Source organism: Zosterops lateralis, assembly GCF_965231275.1.
Source record: "Zosterops lateralis genome assembly, chromosome: 4".
NCBI classification, from domain to species: domain Eukaryota; kingdom Metazoa; phylum Chordata; class Aves; order Passeriformes; family Zosteropidae; genus Zosterops; species Zosterops lateralis.
The window spans coordinates 22,281,091-22,297,051 of NC_139765.1; the positions used below are offsets into that span (position 1 = coordinate 22,281,091).

The 15,961-nt window shown below is 45.5% G+C and overlaps 1 protein-coding gene across 6 annotated transcripts in view; it reads right to left on the reverse strand.

Moving 5' to 3' along the window:
- The window catches only part of RBFOX2 (RNA binding fox-1 homolog 2), a gene marked incomplete at its 5' end in the record, with an annotated part of 172,613 nt that extends 157,484 nt beyond the window's left edge, over window positions 1-15,129 (reverse strand). For 4 of the 6 annotated variants that reach the window (XM_083859389.1, XM_083859387.1, XM_083859388.1 and 1 more), the window contains one exon: window positions 14,932-15,129. In XM_083859389.1, coding sequence (XP_083715515.1) covers window positions 14,932-15,129 — 198 coding nt within the window. The remainder of the gene's footprint in view (window positions 1-14,931) is intronic. The other 2 variants (XM_083859390.1, XM_083859393.1) reach the window with 1 other exon arrangement.
- Window positions 15,130-15,961: the final 832 nt, after the last annotated feature.

The window sequence follows — 15,961 nt, forward strand, 5'->3', positions numbered from 1 at the left end:
CAAACAAGACACAGTGAAGCCCAGAATTCCAAACTGGCTGCAAAGCTAAGCATACAGTATCATCCCAGTCTCACAAGCTATGCAGACTCATGGGAGAGGGCATTAAAAACAAAAGATAAATCTGTAGCACCTTTTCCACCATATTTTGCATAAGCCTAAAGAAAATATGAAACATCTAACAACAGGATGCAGATCCATATATGTAATTCATTTGAATTTTGGTGCTAGGGAAAGATATTGTAAAATGCTGCAAACTACCTACTGCTAACACAGAAAGCTGATGCAGAGTAAGGCAAGAGCAGTGTGCAGTTCACCATGTGTTCCAAAACAGCCTCAAAGGACCATCCTTTAAATGGAGGGGGCAGCAATAAAGGAGGCCAACTAGTTCAAACAAGGGGAGGAAAGATGGTCTACTCAACTCAGTGCTCTGAGATTTCTGCTCCTCTGCAGGTGACCTGGGAGACTTGTCTCATTTCTCTGTGCATCACCTCACACCACCTTTCTTCCTAACATGAATACTATGCAATTAAGATTTAAGAAGGGCTCAAATCCAGGATAACTGAGGCTAGGCTAAAGAATACAGGGATATTTAACTGCTAGAAACAAAGGATTAAATCAGTGAACAGGAACCAAGAGGTCTGTTTTGATTCCTGTAATGCTATCTGCCTTGAATAAACTCTGTGTATACACTGATCTTCCGCTAGCCCATACATGACAGAAAAAACCTCCTGCTACCTAGTGACTGAGCCACACGGGAAGCAGTGGACAAAAAAGACTTCTGGGAACCTACACTGTTCTTTTCATCTGCCGCCTGACCCATGACTGTGAACCCCTCCTCCAAGCAGTAACACTATTTCATTTCTCTGTACATCCTCCCTTTCCAAGTAGCACATGAAAATGATGCTCCATCCTTGCCAGATTCATTGCTGCCCAGGGGTTTAAATACAGCAGCAATGAATTGACTGGTCTAGTTAATTTAATTCAGCTACATGGGAAATCTGTAAACAGAAGCACAAGCCATGACAATACTATCAGAGGGCTCTGAACATAGAACTGAAAAATCTGCTTTTGGTTACCACTGCTAACCATGCAAGGAAGAAGACATTTTCCTACTGGATATTTTACAATTTTACCGTTTAAGCTCTTGCAGGTAAGAAGAAAGTTTCTACAGGAAACACTGCTTTTTCTACCCTGCCAATTAGCTACACACACAACATGCTGAATTAGCATTTGACTAGACACGCTTCCAGCAACACCAATCCAGGGCTAATTTAACAGACGTGACAGTACCCTTTGAGTCATCAGGGAAGGCAGGACCACTTGTCCTGGCTCCCCTGGGACAGGAGATGGAAGATGACTGATAACCACATCCCATTCTCCGTTCCCACTGCAATCTTATTTTCACAGTGCACCTGTTCAAATGCAGCTTGTACAAATGCAACAGTAATTTTTTTCAAGCAACTTCATCAAGATGGTTGCCTCCACGAGGAGCACCATGCAATAACTGCCTGTATATAAGCACATGGTTCAGAGAGCAAAGCTAACCATCCAACAGACTCTGCACCCCAGGAAAATCCATACAAGACACAAAAATATTTACCTGCAAAGTAAAATTGGGAAGCTCTCCTCTACTTAATGTGACTATTCATTATAAAAAATCCTGCCTCCGAATTCAGTGGCAGCGAAAGCCTTACAAGGGTAGTAATTCACCCATGGAAGAAGAACAATGACATATGTTTACTCCTGCCCAAGGGGTCCAGAGATTTTTAGGGATTATCTTTAAAATCTTATCCTAAAAACAAAAGTAAAAATTGCCAGTCCCAGAACCAAGCAGATAGATCTACAGACCTTAGAATCTTTAATTGTAAACTTCCAACATTTCAGGCATCAAGAAATTTGTGACACAGTAAAAGAAATTGCTTAGGAGAATGTACATCAAACTTGTACTTCACACTAATCCTGAGGATGAGGTAAACTACACAAGCCAAACAAAGCACTTGATATTACTGTGCCAGCAGGGCTGGTCAGTTTGTCCACTGTACTGCACCTTTTCCAGACTATATGCATCATCTCTTTATCAAACACCAAATCCAAGGGAACCAATTTCACAGAACACCTTACAATAGATATGAGAGCCCAAACACAGAGATTTCATGTTTATGTAAACACAAACCTCATAAAAGAGCTGCTAACACCTTGTCAGCAACAGTGACTATCTGACACCAGGCATCCTGGAAGATTTCAATGCACAGGAGAATCAAGCACATCCCTCTCCTGCTAAATTTCCAAAGGATGGTCAGGGACAGGCACTACTTCAGGGAGACTGTCTCACATTCAAGTCACAGCCAGAGGGCTTCTAACTCTGAGGTAACAGGACCATTCTCTCCAATTTGCCTGTAGATTCCATATATCTAGTGAAACCAAACAGAAACAAGAACATAGGATGATCCAGATGTACTGAATCCATTCCCCAACTCCATATTAAAACATGCAGATTGGCTAGTCTTCCTCTGCACATAGAGATGCCTCATAGTTTTGGATGCCAGAAAGGATAAGAAAGGAGAACCAGGTCACCAAAGGTGAAAAACAGTGGCTGCTACAGAAAGGATGGAACAAATGCTATATCAAACACCCCACTGCAAAGCAAGGCAATACCCCTATCAAAACTCCAATGGAGCTGCCAAACTCTGCCCATGAAGCTACCAAGCCTATAAGCTACTCCTATGGTAAATGCCTGCAGTAATCATGAGGTCAAAAAATGAAACAAATGCCATGCTGGGGAGGAAAAAAGCAAAAACTATCTTCCTGTTTTCACTAGAAAGGTCATGCCTATTTAAGGAAACCTTCCCAAGAAACATGGACATGCTCCATCACATCCATCAACTAAGAGTCCAGAGTTAACTGTAATCACTCATCAAAGAATTCCTAGTCCTTAAAGGGGTTGTGGTTGGAGCAAACCCAACTCATTCTACTCCTGGCATGCAAAGTAGTCATAAATACCTGATACTGCCCAAGATGAAAACATCAACCCACTGACCAGCAAAGAAAGAATTCTTAATTCACCCTTTAAGCAATGAATAACAGGAGGAAAACTTACACACAAGAAGTCTCATAGCACCTCCATTTATTCAAGTCAACATCTTCCCCATGGGAAACAATCAGGAGAATTTATACATTGATCTGGCTGAAAGAAAGAGATACACTCAGATATGTTATCAGACCTATGGACAGAGTTTTCAAGACAGAACATGAAGCATGAAGAATTCTTAGTGGTGCTAATTTCTGATTTATCAACAGATAAAACTTATTTTTCTGAAACTGTAGCATTTGGCACTGACCATATGATATTCCTATTGAAAGCCAGAAGTCATCAGGCAAGACAGTGAAATGGAGTAAGCCTTTTCTGGAAGGATCTCATTAAGGGACAGAGACAAACACAAAACCCAAACCTAATTATGAGCATAATTTCAATTTCCTGGCAAAGCCACACACATGCACACACATATATATGTATGTATGTATGTATGCATATGTGTGTGTATATATATATATATGTATATGTATACATGTATACAGACAAGTATCAATTGGTCAGACAATATGTACTCAAATACCAGCCTTAGCCCCATTCACCACATCCATCATAACAGCACTGATGGGTCTCTGTGAGAACTGAGAGAAGAGATGGACAGACTGTATACTGGTTTTGGCTTTCATAGAATTAACCTTCTTCACAGTAGCTGTTATGGGGCTGTGTTTTGGATCTGTGCTGGAAACAGTGTTGATAATTCAGGGATGTTTTAGTTACTACTGAGCAGTGCTTACACAGAGTCAAGGCCTTTTCTGCTTCACCCCACCAGTGAGGAAGCTGAGCATGCACAAGAAGCTGGGAGGGAACACAGCCAGGACAGCTGACCCCAACTGACCCAATGGATATTCCATACCACATGGCATCATGCTCCACCAATAAAGCTAAGGGAAGAAAGAGAAAAGGGGGACACTCAGAGTGAAGTCTGTCTTCTCAAATCACCATTACACACAATGAAGCCCCACTTTCCCTGGGGATAGCTGAATGTCTGCCTGCCTGCCCATGGGAAGTGGTGACTGAATTCCTTCTTTTCCTTTGCTTGCATGTGTGGCTTTTGCTTTACCTGTTAAACTGCCTTTATCTCAACCCACAAGTTTTTTACTTTAGTCTTCTGATTCTCTCCCCCATCCCAGTGGGAAGGAGTGAGCAGCTGTGTGGGGCTTAGTTGTCAGCTAAGATTAAACCACAACAGATGGAAACACTATGGAGTGAAGTTCCACTGTAACCCTCTCTATCTGACAATCAAAATCCACAGTTGGTCCATTTCCTTTTACATTCTCCTCTTCTCTGAAGTGCTCTCCAGCCCATGGTTGATATCTAACCAACACACTGACAGCACTGTTTCCAAATGCCACTATCACCTCCTGCTGAGTCCATCCCACCATTGCAAACTACAGCCTTGTCTCCTCTGTCTGTGACTCTGAGATCTCAGCTTAGCTCTCACAACATGAGGCACTTGGCATGTAGACCGTCACTCTTACGGAAATCTAACCAGCCCAGGAAATCAGACTTTCCCAAGAAGTGCTTAAGTATAAGCATATAAGTCAGATAGGGAAAAACCTGCTAGATCCAGCTGGTGACACTAGCAGATGCCAAGTCTCCACTGGATTCACATGAGCTTTGGAGAGGACACCAGCTTCATCTTCTCCCCTCACTTCAAGGCAATGGAATTCCCATAACACATGCAGAGGCACAAAGAAGGCATTGCCAGGCTGGTCTTTACCTCTTCTTTCCAAAAAGCAGTGGGATGGGATGTTTATTCCTCCCCTACAGCTTTATACTACTTCTAGCATTGTAATCTAACAATCCTAGCAGTAAGATCAGGCATTCAGCCCAAAACTAGGCTTGTTGTCTGGGGCTCTCTGAAGATGACAGAACCCCAGCCATATAACACAATTCTGCCCACCTCCCTTTACACAGCTAAGGAGAACAGAACTGAACATCCACGCAGAAGCAATAAAAAGCAGGCAGTGATGGGATGCATGAAGCACTCATTATTCAGCAAACAAAAAGGAGATACCAAGTCCATGATCAACTACGTATTTTTCATCCAAGACACCTGTATCCAAATGGCAGGATTCCTTTGGAGCTCTAATGTGTCACAAAGTCTCCTCAGCAAACATGCCTCTGTCCTCGCTGACCCCACAAGCAACCACGCTGACACCTGTGTCCCAAGGAAAGGGAAGAGAGCTGCCAGCCCCCACTGGGAGCCAGCACAGGGAACAGGTCAGGAGCTGGTTCCTGCCTTTGCTGTCCACACAGCAGCTCTTTGCTTCTTAACAGACCAAAAGATGCTTTTTAACTCAAAAGGCAGCGTAGCTACATTCTCTCCTAAAATAGCAACTGCAAAAGTCAAGGACTGCAGATTAAAAAATAGCAACTATCCATGCAACTTTCAATGTTTCCTCATGTGCAGGGATGTACCAATAAATCAGGATTATGTGCTACTTTTTCCTAATTCTTGTTTCATGCAAGCCTAAGAAGTGCTGTGTTCTGAGCAGTATAAACAGCTACAGAAACCAAATGGTAGGTAGTTTCATAGTTTAGGACAAGCAGCATCCATTCTACTTTAAAAGTTAGTTGGATTTCTTCCAAGTAAAATTTCACTATGATGCAGACCAATCTCCTTAATTCAAGCTATTCTTTTGGGTTTTAGGATAAAAACAACACCACTGTGCATTTGCCCAACATGACACACTTAAGGATCAGTCCATGGAAGCAGTAGGCATCATATATATATATATATACACACACACATACAGTGGAAGTTGTAGAGAGCTGTAGATCAAGGATTAAAACATCGCCAAAACCTGACCTCAATAAAAAAGCCCCAGCTACAATCAAAATTACAAATAAAAATATATTAGATTCTAAGTGTCAATCCTCTTTTGTCAAAACTGGTCTTATTACCAGGTACTTCAATCCTCCTCTTCCACAGTAAGACAAAGTACCTTTTCTACCTCTCAGGAAACTAAAAATTAAAATCATTAGTACCTGTGAAGCACCCACACTGCAGTGGTAAGTAGTGTAGAAGAGACAATTAAAAATTAATAGGTCTGTATTCAGTGCAAGGTTTAGGTTATCTGCAGTATATTCAGTTTGAGGTCATATGTGAGATGAAAGAGAATAAATGAAATATTGAACTGACCTTATACCCATTTTAACTGGTTACAAAACTCCCATTAAGTTTAATAGAGCCTCAGTGAGCACTATCCATTTGCTGCACTTGTGGAAATGAAGTCATCTCTGAAAACATAAAAAGTATGAACACATAATTATGACCTCACATGATGCATTCTTCTCACACTCTCCTGCTGGGCGGTTACTGGCTATGAGTTCTGCCCCTTCAATGCGGATGCACCACAAATTAAAGTCTCCCCAGTCAGCCTGCTGTGCACAGGTTCTCACCCCAGCACATTCTCTGTCTCCTCAAGCCTCTGCATGGAGGAGCCTGCACCTGCAGTTCCAGACCACCCAGGACAAACATAACTCCAGCACCACCACAGAGCTGCACATCTCTTCCTGGAACTAGAGCACTGAAAGCATTCTGCATTTCCACACACTTCAAATTCCACTACTGGACAAAACAAATCACAGGATGGGCAGGTGCTTCAGAAGCCAGCTGGATTCTCCTGCAGACTGTCCAAGAGACAGATCTGCTGCTGCAAATCGGCAGTAGTGTTGCATACATTTTATTGTCTCAATTTCCCCCATGATTCAAATCATTCCTGAGGCCACTATAACACAAACATCTGTCTCCCACCCTCATGCACGCCACCAGCCCAAGGACATCTGCCCGTACCATGCTGCCAGCCCCCACTTCCTTTGGTATGCCCCACAGTTCCTCTGCTGCAGCAACATCACAGCCTAGGCCTCCTTCCCTGAATGAACCTTTTGGATCTCCCCAGGCTGTGTGGCTGGTCCTACTCTTGGAAGCAGAAGCAGCACCACTCAGAGAGAGGTCTTTAATCCCAGGAACCACCCCAGGTCACTCCAAAGCTGAGCTTCAAGAACTAGTGCCTATAGGCAAGGAGAAGCACCTACAAAACCTACTCCATCAGGGTCCAGCTTTGCTCCAAAGCCGCACAGGGCTTTTAACATGAAATACGGGTAGGAAAGAGGCCTCTGATGGAGCTGCTTTCCAGGACAGCAGAGTACAAAGGGTAATGAAGAAGCCATTGCTTGCACTTGCCCTCATTTCTTCTTCCCACAAAAGGGAAGCAAAGACACAGAACAGTATAAAATCAAAAAGCCAGACAGAGATGGCTGAGAAGCAGGATTTCTCACACGACCTGCTAGGAAGGACATGCTTGCCTACTCTGCCTGCAGATCTGGGGACGCAGTAAGAAGGTGCCCAGCCCTGCAGCTGGGCAGAGCCTGGCCTTTTCCCCACCTTGCTGCCTGAGGTCAGTGAGCAGGCTGGAGGAAAGTAACCTTCCCACCCCTATTTAGGCAGGACAACAGCAAACACAAACAGCAAATTATAGCACCAGGATCCCAGCTAGAGCCTCTCCTCAGCCCACACAGCACTAAATCAAGGCTTTTTAGTAATGCTTTGGTGGGATTTTCTTCCTGGGCATCACCCTCAACAGTGACAACCACCCCAAATGTCTGCAAGAATCTCCTACAGAAATAGCAGTGGGAAAGCTGTGCAGAAAACCTCAGTTAAAAGTGCACAATGATCCAGTCCCTTGAAGAAACCTGAGCCGGATCCAGATCTCAAGGCCTCAAAGGCCTCGGGGGAGCTTATTTTGATATTTGTGACACACAGAAAAGCTACATAAGGTTGATTCTTTAGCCTATTAAAAGAAATTTAGTTATGCACAGTCAGAGGGAAAAAGTGCTGACATCATGAGGGTTTTTTCCCTCTTAAATGGTGCAGCTTCTTTCTGATCTCTATGCTAATACCTGCATTATTGCTGAGGCAATTATGAGCAGATAAAACCCAGTAATGCCATGCAAGAAAAACAACAAGTGCTTCTATTCCACGCTCTTTGAAGCAAGCATTCAATCTTTCTGCACCACGAACTCTCCTAGACAAAAGCAAACATAAGCAACAGCCCCAGTAACAAATAGCCACTTCAAAAACATGCCAGCCTGAATCCCATAGTCCTATCCAAGAAGATCTCATTACTTCTTTCTAATCAGTGTGAACCACAAGTACTCTCTGCCCATACTCCAAAGGTTAGGAGCTGGCACAATGGTATATCTGACTGAACATCAATGTTGCACCAAGTGAGCTGACAGAAACTGCCAAAGCTTCCTACTTTGCCCAAGCAGATGCTGGAACCAGCTCTAGTTCAACTGATGCTGCTCATTAAATAAGGGAGCTTCTGTATACAACCTTCCTTTCTTTGTGGCCACTTAAATACCTCATATCACGGCTAAGGAGTTGGAGTCCCACTTCATTTGGCCCAGCAAGAGAGCTGATAGGGGTGGTTTAGATAGACACCATATGTACCTGTGACAAGCCAAATGAGAGAGAGACTGGAATGGTTCACAAACACCAGGGAAATCTTCCAGAACCCAGGTTAGAAATCTAGAAAATTACATGGCCTTTCTCAGCAAAGCTTTCCTGTAGGACAGGTAGCCAGGCACAGCTCATCAGAGCAGCTTGGCAGGGCCCTGACAGGGAACACTGCAGGGTCCAGTTGGTGGCGTGGTCCAGGACTCGTGAGGACTGTTTCATCCAGTCTCTGCCATAGTTGGACTTGGCTCCTACAAATATCTCTAATTCAACCTGGAAAAAATGAGATGCATGCAAGAAAGTGAAGCAGAGAGAGGGGGAAACATGCTGAGGGAAATGTATACACATCTTTCAAACTGAATTTACAGAAGATTGCTGGCAAAATTAAATTTACTGGAGAGCAAAGGGAGTTAATGCCCAAAACGCAGTCAAGCAGTTCTAATCCCTAAACATTGGGATTATCTCATGACAGCTACACCTGGGTGTCCACTCAATACCACTGTAAAATGTAGATCAACAGAATGCTTCAGTGAACTGGAACTCGTTACCTCTAATTGCATCTCTCACTTCTCTTCTGGATGTTCCTCTGATCCCTCAGCCACCACATTTCAACAGCAAACACATACACAGAAGGTCAAGTAATATCAGAGATGGGCAAATTAAATAAGAGATTTCCAGACAACCAAAACATCTGCCCTTCTCTTTCACTTCATGCAAAAACTAAGGTTTGCTGAGTACCACAAGACAAGTCAGCAGCATAGAGTGACACATCTTCAACTAATGTGATTCCTAACATTTTCCAGAGACAGAGGTTTCTGTGCAGCCAACCAAACACTGCTAACAACAGGCTTTATTTTTCAAAGCTAACAGGGGTATGTCCTTCACCAGCAGTTTCCAGGGGGCCACAGACCACACAAAGAATCCTGTTCAAATCTATCTCAACTTTAGTTTCGCTTCCCTACCTCTAATGCAAACGAAGCAGTTGATTATTTTATTTTATTTTACTGCTGCTTCCTTTGCATCTCGTGTTCTGGTACTCCTGCTGCCACCAGCCTCACTACAGCAGTGGCTGAAAGGGCAGTCACAGTAAGGCACAAAGGCAGCACAGGAACACAGCTGCTAAACCTTCGGTGACCAGCACATCTTTGAGATAACCCTGAACACAGAAGTGCAAGTGCCCAGTGCAGAAGGGCAATGCAGGGACTCTGCTTGCTGCATCACTGGGAGGAACAGTTGACAGAGGGTATTGCACAGAATGTGCCTGGGAGCTGCTCCAAACTCAGCTAGGTGGGCAACCTTTCCAACATGCAAGGGAGAGACCAAGTCTCCTGCAAAATACCAGAGCACTTGTGTTTCCAAACAGGAATTCTGAAAGGAAAAATAAAAAAGCTTATGTCTACAGCTGGCACACATATGCAGAAGGAAACCATCTCCAGTAGAGCCAGACCTCTGTTTGGCTTCCAGCCTCACAAATGTGGCCATCACCTTTGAACACAAGCCTCTGGAATCTACAGAGAAATACTGAGAGAACTGGGAGGAGTACTAAAGCATGCAGAATACTTCACTTGGGCTTTCCATTTTCCTGAATATGGCAAGAAAAGAGCCAACATTCAAGCACTCTTAACAACTCTAAAATCCTAACTTTCAGTCTGCTTGCCAAAGGTTTTCTTTAAACTGGAGATTTTCTAAATGTTCCCAGACTGTGTTAAGTTTAACTCATAGCATTCAAATATTAAAAAAAAAAAAAAAAAAAAAAAAAAAAAAAAAAAAAAAAAAAAAAACTCAGAGGTGATTCTTTACATCTCATCACATCAGCAATACTCTGTCGAAACAGCATCACAGGAAACCTCATCCTGGATCCAAGGCAGGGGTCGAAAGATTGGAACTTTGTTTCTTTTACTATAATGTCTTCTGTCCCCTGCATTGCTCTGCATCTCTTTACAAAGACAGCCATGCCATGAAAAATAAGAGAGAGGAAAAAGCTAACCTGATTACACAGCTTTTCCACAATTTACTGGAACTAAATGTTCTCTTCTGTGAGATTTAAAAATACAGACTTCCAAAGGGTCCCTCACAGCACAAAAGCTGTTATTCACTGGCCCCTTCTCAATTACAATCCCAGTCTACCATCTTACTTGTAAACCCAAACCTATCTAGCAATTATCAGCAGACCGATTCCTTGCCATCCTCTGGAGCACCACAACAAACGGGCCATAGCTTAAACAAGGATACTGATCGTCATAAAGCACCAGCTATGTCCCCACTCTCCCCTTTCTGTGGCATCCTGCAGTTCAAAGCTTCCAGTGATTGTGCTGGAAAGAAGTTAGGTTGGTAGAGGGTGTCGGAGACTATCTTTGGCTCACGATAGGATGAGAAACCACAGACTTTCTTATGAAGCAAAGACTTATCATCTATTACATCATCTTTCAGTCACAGGGGACTGATCTCAAAACCACTAGTCATCTTTATGAACGCTGTCCTGACACGGCTGAATGACAACACAGAGTTACCACTCAATGCTGCCACTAAAGGTTTATGTGGACTGGGCAAGGCACAGACCACAGCTGCATTAACTGTCTGTCCTGACCAGCTGGCCACACTCACAGTTGCAAAAAGAGTAATTCTCCCAAATACTCAGGGATACTGAGCACACAAGTCATTCAAAGAGAGGAACAAGGATCAGCTCTGTTCACATCTTGCATCTAATTCCACCCATGTATTACCACCAGGTATGATTTTCATTTACTAACCAGCCTAGACTCCATAAAAAAGTTAAATCAAAATTCAGGCTGGGGACTAAATGAGGAGTTGATTAACTCATTCAACCCCACGCCAAGCAAGAGGAAGATATTTTAGTAACTTTTTCAGCAGTGTAAACTGTCTGGTACAGCTCTAGCACCTGGAAGGGGAAGACAATAGCACTCTGGAATTACAGCCTTGTCTGCAGTTTGAAAGAGAAAGGCACACTTCCCAGCTAGACACAACATTTCTCATCTTTCATCACACAAGAAAGAGCAGAGGAGAGAGATTGTTGCAAGGGTACTTTCTATTCCATCTGTGCGGCAGTCAGTATTTTCTGACAAGAAGCAAATACAGCTGCATCAACAACTGCATTTCAGTGCAGTTTCACAAGTTACTTGGGCTAATATAACTTTCTTTTTTTTTTTTTTTTTGCCTTCTCCCCTGTGTTAGGCATTATTTTTACCCAGATCAGCAAGCTAATCCAAATGATTCAACCATCCAAGTCAGCAAACAGAGCAAAAGGTAATTTTTGCTAGTATTTATACAGTTAAAAAGTAGCAGTACCTTTGGGGCCCTTTACTTCCAAAGCTTACAAACCTATCCAAATACTTCCAGGTGACATTCCTGCCTGGTAGCATTAGACTTTTGCCATTTATGGAACAGAGGGAGCTAAAAACCAGCAGTTCCTGGTAGACCTTTTCCTCCCACACCATGATTAACTGAAATATGTCCCAGAAGCAGATAGCAGCCATGATCCGATTTGTCCCAATCCCAACTCAAGCAGCTTTACACCACCCTCCTAACAAGATCAGCACTGGCCAAACACCATTTATCCAGCCTGATCAAAGATGGATTAGATAATGAAACCCTAACTGCATAAGCTGTCTGAGCATGCTGGCCTGAGACAGCAGAAAACAAGAAGCCCAGTGAATTTAAGGGCTACTCAAAGCTTTTAGGCACCCTCAGCCCCAAGGTCTTAATAACTAGCTACTGTTTTATCTTCCTTTAGCCTAGTTTTGATATTCCATGCTAACAGACCCCCAAAAAATCTTAGTTTTACAGCTAAGAATTTACAGAAATTTACAGAAATTAGTAATTTCTACAGCTAAATTATTTATTTCAGCATTACATACTGTATTTATATCCTGAGCCATTGGTAGGTACAGGTTATGCAAAGAAGTGCTGGTGGTGGGCATAGCATTCCGTGATTCCTTGCTATCAGCCCAGAGACAAAAGGTCACCAAGTTTACACAGCAACAGCCCATGGCTCTGGAACAGGAAGTAGAAAATTGACAGGATCTCCAGGAAAAACAAGGTACAACAGTTGCTGGTCTTATTTCCAGTTTCAGAAAGCCTCTAGTACATATGAGAGGGAGAAAAAAGCCCATCAAAGAATAGGCTCTTTATTCCTCTTGTAAACATTACATATAGTTAGACATAGAGGATTTGCTAAAAAGAAGCTGTTATTCTAAAGTAAAGTACTTCGAAAAAAGGCACTATCTGAACAGAAATCCTCATGAAGGACAATCTTGTGTTTTGCCTTTTAAGTAAAAAGACACCGAATTTCCCAAACATTAGAGAACACATTTTTCCTAACTCTGATATTATTGGTATGTTTGGCTTCAAATTTGGTACTTCTTACTTGCAAACATGTGAAGATTCTCCAAATATATAAACTACTATCTTTAAAACTAAAAAAAGTCAAGAGAAAATTCTGGACATAGAACCATAGAATGCTTTGGGTTAGAAAAGACCTTAAAGATCACCTAGTTCCAAATAATGGAACATTATTTGGAACATTTGTACATATATACGAACACATATACATATGTTTATCTTCATCTTTTATAATAAAAAGATATGTATTTTCCATACACATACATTTGGAAAGACTAAAATTACACTAAGAATGCCAAGTAAGTACAACATGGGTATCCTAATCTGAAGAACAGTTGCACTGACTACAGACACACTTAAAAATTCAGCTCTACTAGTTGCACCTCACCTAATTTCTCCACTATTTGGTACAGAAATAACCTCCAACTTTCTGCTAATTAATTCCACAACTGATCCCTAGTATCATGACCACCAGCATTACACACTGCTACACACACACACACACACACACACACACACACACACACTGTTGCAGCCCCATGGCTGAACACTGCAATCTTACTATCTTGCATTATTCATTGAACAGACAAGAAGACACTTTTCAATGTAAATATAGGGAGGAGTCTTTTATCTGTAGAGAAATTGTACTCATATGCAATTAAAAACAAAAACAACAACAACAAAAAAACCAACAAACAAACAAACAAAAAATCAGACTTTTGCTAAACCAGCCCAAGTCCCTTCCTGGGCAATTTTCAGTTGATTTACTCAGGTTTATATCAACAAAAACCAGTTAAACCACTATAGGCAGGGCAAACTGCTGCATCTTCTGTAACTATACAGGATCTCTGCCTCACTTCAACTCTGAAGAGCTGGAAGAATTTCATGCCACCATGCTTGTGTACTCATTCATAACTCCTAGCAAGGCATACCATATAAACACACCGTTGATGCTGAGCCTCTTTCTCCTTGCTTGTACACATTGCCTGAGTCATACTTGACACCTATGTGTGGGAGAATACACTGCTTCAAGGGATAAAAGAGCACGATTTTCGCTGGCCCTTGGGAGAGCACAAGCAGCAGCACTTGGGTATGGGATATGAAGCCCCAGCAAGGGCTCAGGCCATGCCATCACACTTGGGAAAACACAATGCTGTGGGGCGTTGAGACCACCATGAAAGGATGAACATCAGACAGAACCACAAACAAAACCCTCCTACTGCAAGCTGTTTAAAAAAAATAATTCTTGAGCAGGAAAACAGGGGACAGCCTGGAAAACAAAAAGGGAAGAGTGTTGGCCAGCATTTGGCATCTTGATAAGAAGCACCATGGAGGGAATAGGATGCTCCCTTTGGAAAGCCAGGAGTGCTTATCAATCCCAGAAAAGGCGAGAAGAGAAACAAGTTCAAATGAATAAATCACGCTGCTTCCAAAGGGCTCTGATATACTCACCACAAGAGACAGAAGCAACTACCATAATAAAACCACCCTCCACAACGACTAGACAAAGGGAAGCAGAAACACCTTGGCAGCATCACCCTTCAAACACAAAGGCCAACGCACCTGAAACAAGCTGTTTTGGGGACGATCAAACCATGCTGGCAAGAGAAGACACAAACGTGGGGTTCTGAGAACCAACATGGAAAATGCCCCATCACCCCGCTCCTCGTCCTTCCCAGGCAGCACCTGAGATTTCTCCTGGTGCCGTACAAGCCCCAAGCGACGCGGGTAAACGCCGCCGGCCCCGGAGCGCTGCCGGCGCCCCGCACCCGGCCCCACCACCGCGGCCTCCCCGGGCTGCCCGGCGGTGCCCGCGGAGCCGGACCCGGCGGCGGCTCCCCCGGGGCCCCGCGCCGCCGCCCCACGTGCTGGGCTGCGCCCCCGGGAGCCGCCCGCGGGGAAAGGGCCGCACGCCCGAGCGCAACGCGCCGAATCCCGCACACCGAAATCAAAGGCAGCCCGGTCCGGCCGAGCCCTGGCGAGGGAGAGCCGGGGACGGCCCGGCCCTGCCCGCTACCTGCATGCCGCCGCCGTCGGCCTCCGCCTCCGTCCTCAGCCGCTTGCTGTGGCCGCCCTCCGCGCCGTCCCCGCCGGGCATGGGCTGCTCCAGCTCCGGCTCCCGCTTCACGCCGCGGGCGGACCCCGCGCCGCCGCCGGCCAGGAGCTGCGGCTGTGGCTGCTGCTGCTGCTGCGGGGGCTGGCCGCCCTCCGCCATCCGCGCCGCCGGAGCCCCGGCCGCCCCACGCTGCGATCGCCCCGCTCTGTCACCGCGGCGCCCGGCGCTGCCGGAGGAGCAAGAGCGGCAGGACGAGGAGGACGAGGAGGAGGAGGAGGAGGAGGAGGAGGAAGGCGGCGAGCCCCGCGCCAGGACCGGAGTAGCAGCGGGCGCGCCCAGCTCCGACCCACCGGAGCGCCTCGGTCACGGGCTCGGCGGCAGCTGGGGAGGGGCCGGAGCCCCTCGGCAATCTCCGGAAACGCCGCGGAGCAGCTCGACCCCCGTTCGGAAACCTTCGGCGGCGGCGGCGGCGGCGGGTGGGGCGCGGGGCGGGGCCGGCGCGGGGCTCGGGCGCCGCGGGGCCGTGCGGAGCGGCAGGAAATGGCCGCTCGGCCGGGTTCTCTCCGGCCCGCAGCACCGCTCTCGGTAGCGGGGTACGCCGAGCCCGCCACGGGTCGGGCCGCGGCCGCCGTGTGGGGGCCCGCGGTGGGTGCAGGACCCCGGCGGGGTTGCGGCGGTCCCGTTGGCCGTAGGGGAATCCAGCCCTCGGGCAGAGCCGGGTCCCCCGTCACGGGCCGGCTTGGTCCCGGCCCCGCTGGCTCAGGACTGCCTTTCGGCGTGAGCTTTCCGCAGCGGTTCTGTAAGGAACATAGGCGAATCTGGGGTGATGGGTACTGGCTTGGCCCCCCGCTTTAGGAGCATCCAGCGGCAGAGGATGTGCTGCCCAGCTCCGTAGCCCCGTATCCCTGCTCAACGCAACCTCGCATCTTTCTGTGCCTTGTGTTCTTTCCGGCCTTTTCCAGGCCTCCTCCCTGCATCTCACTCCAGGGCT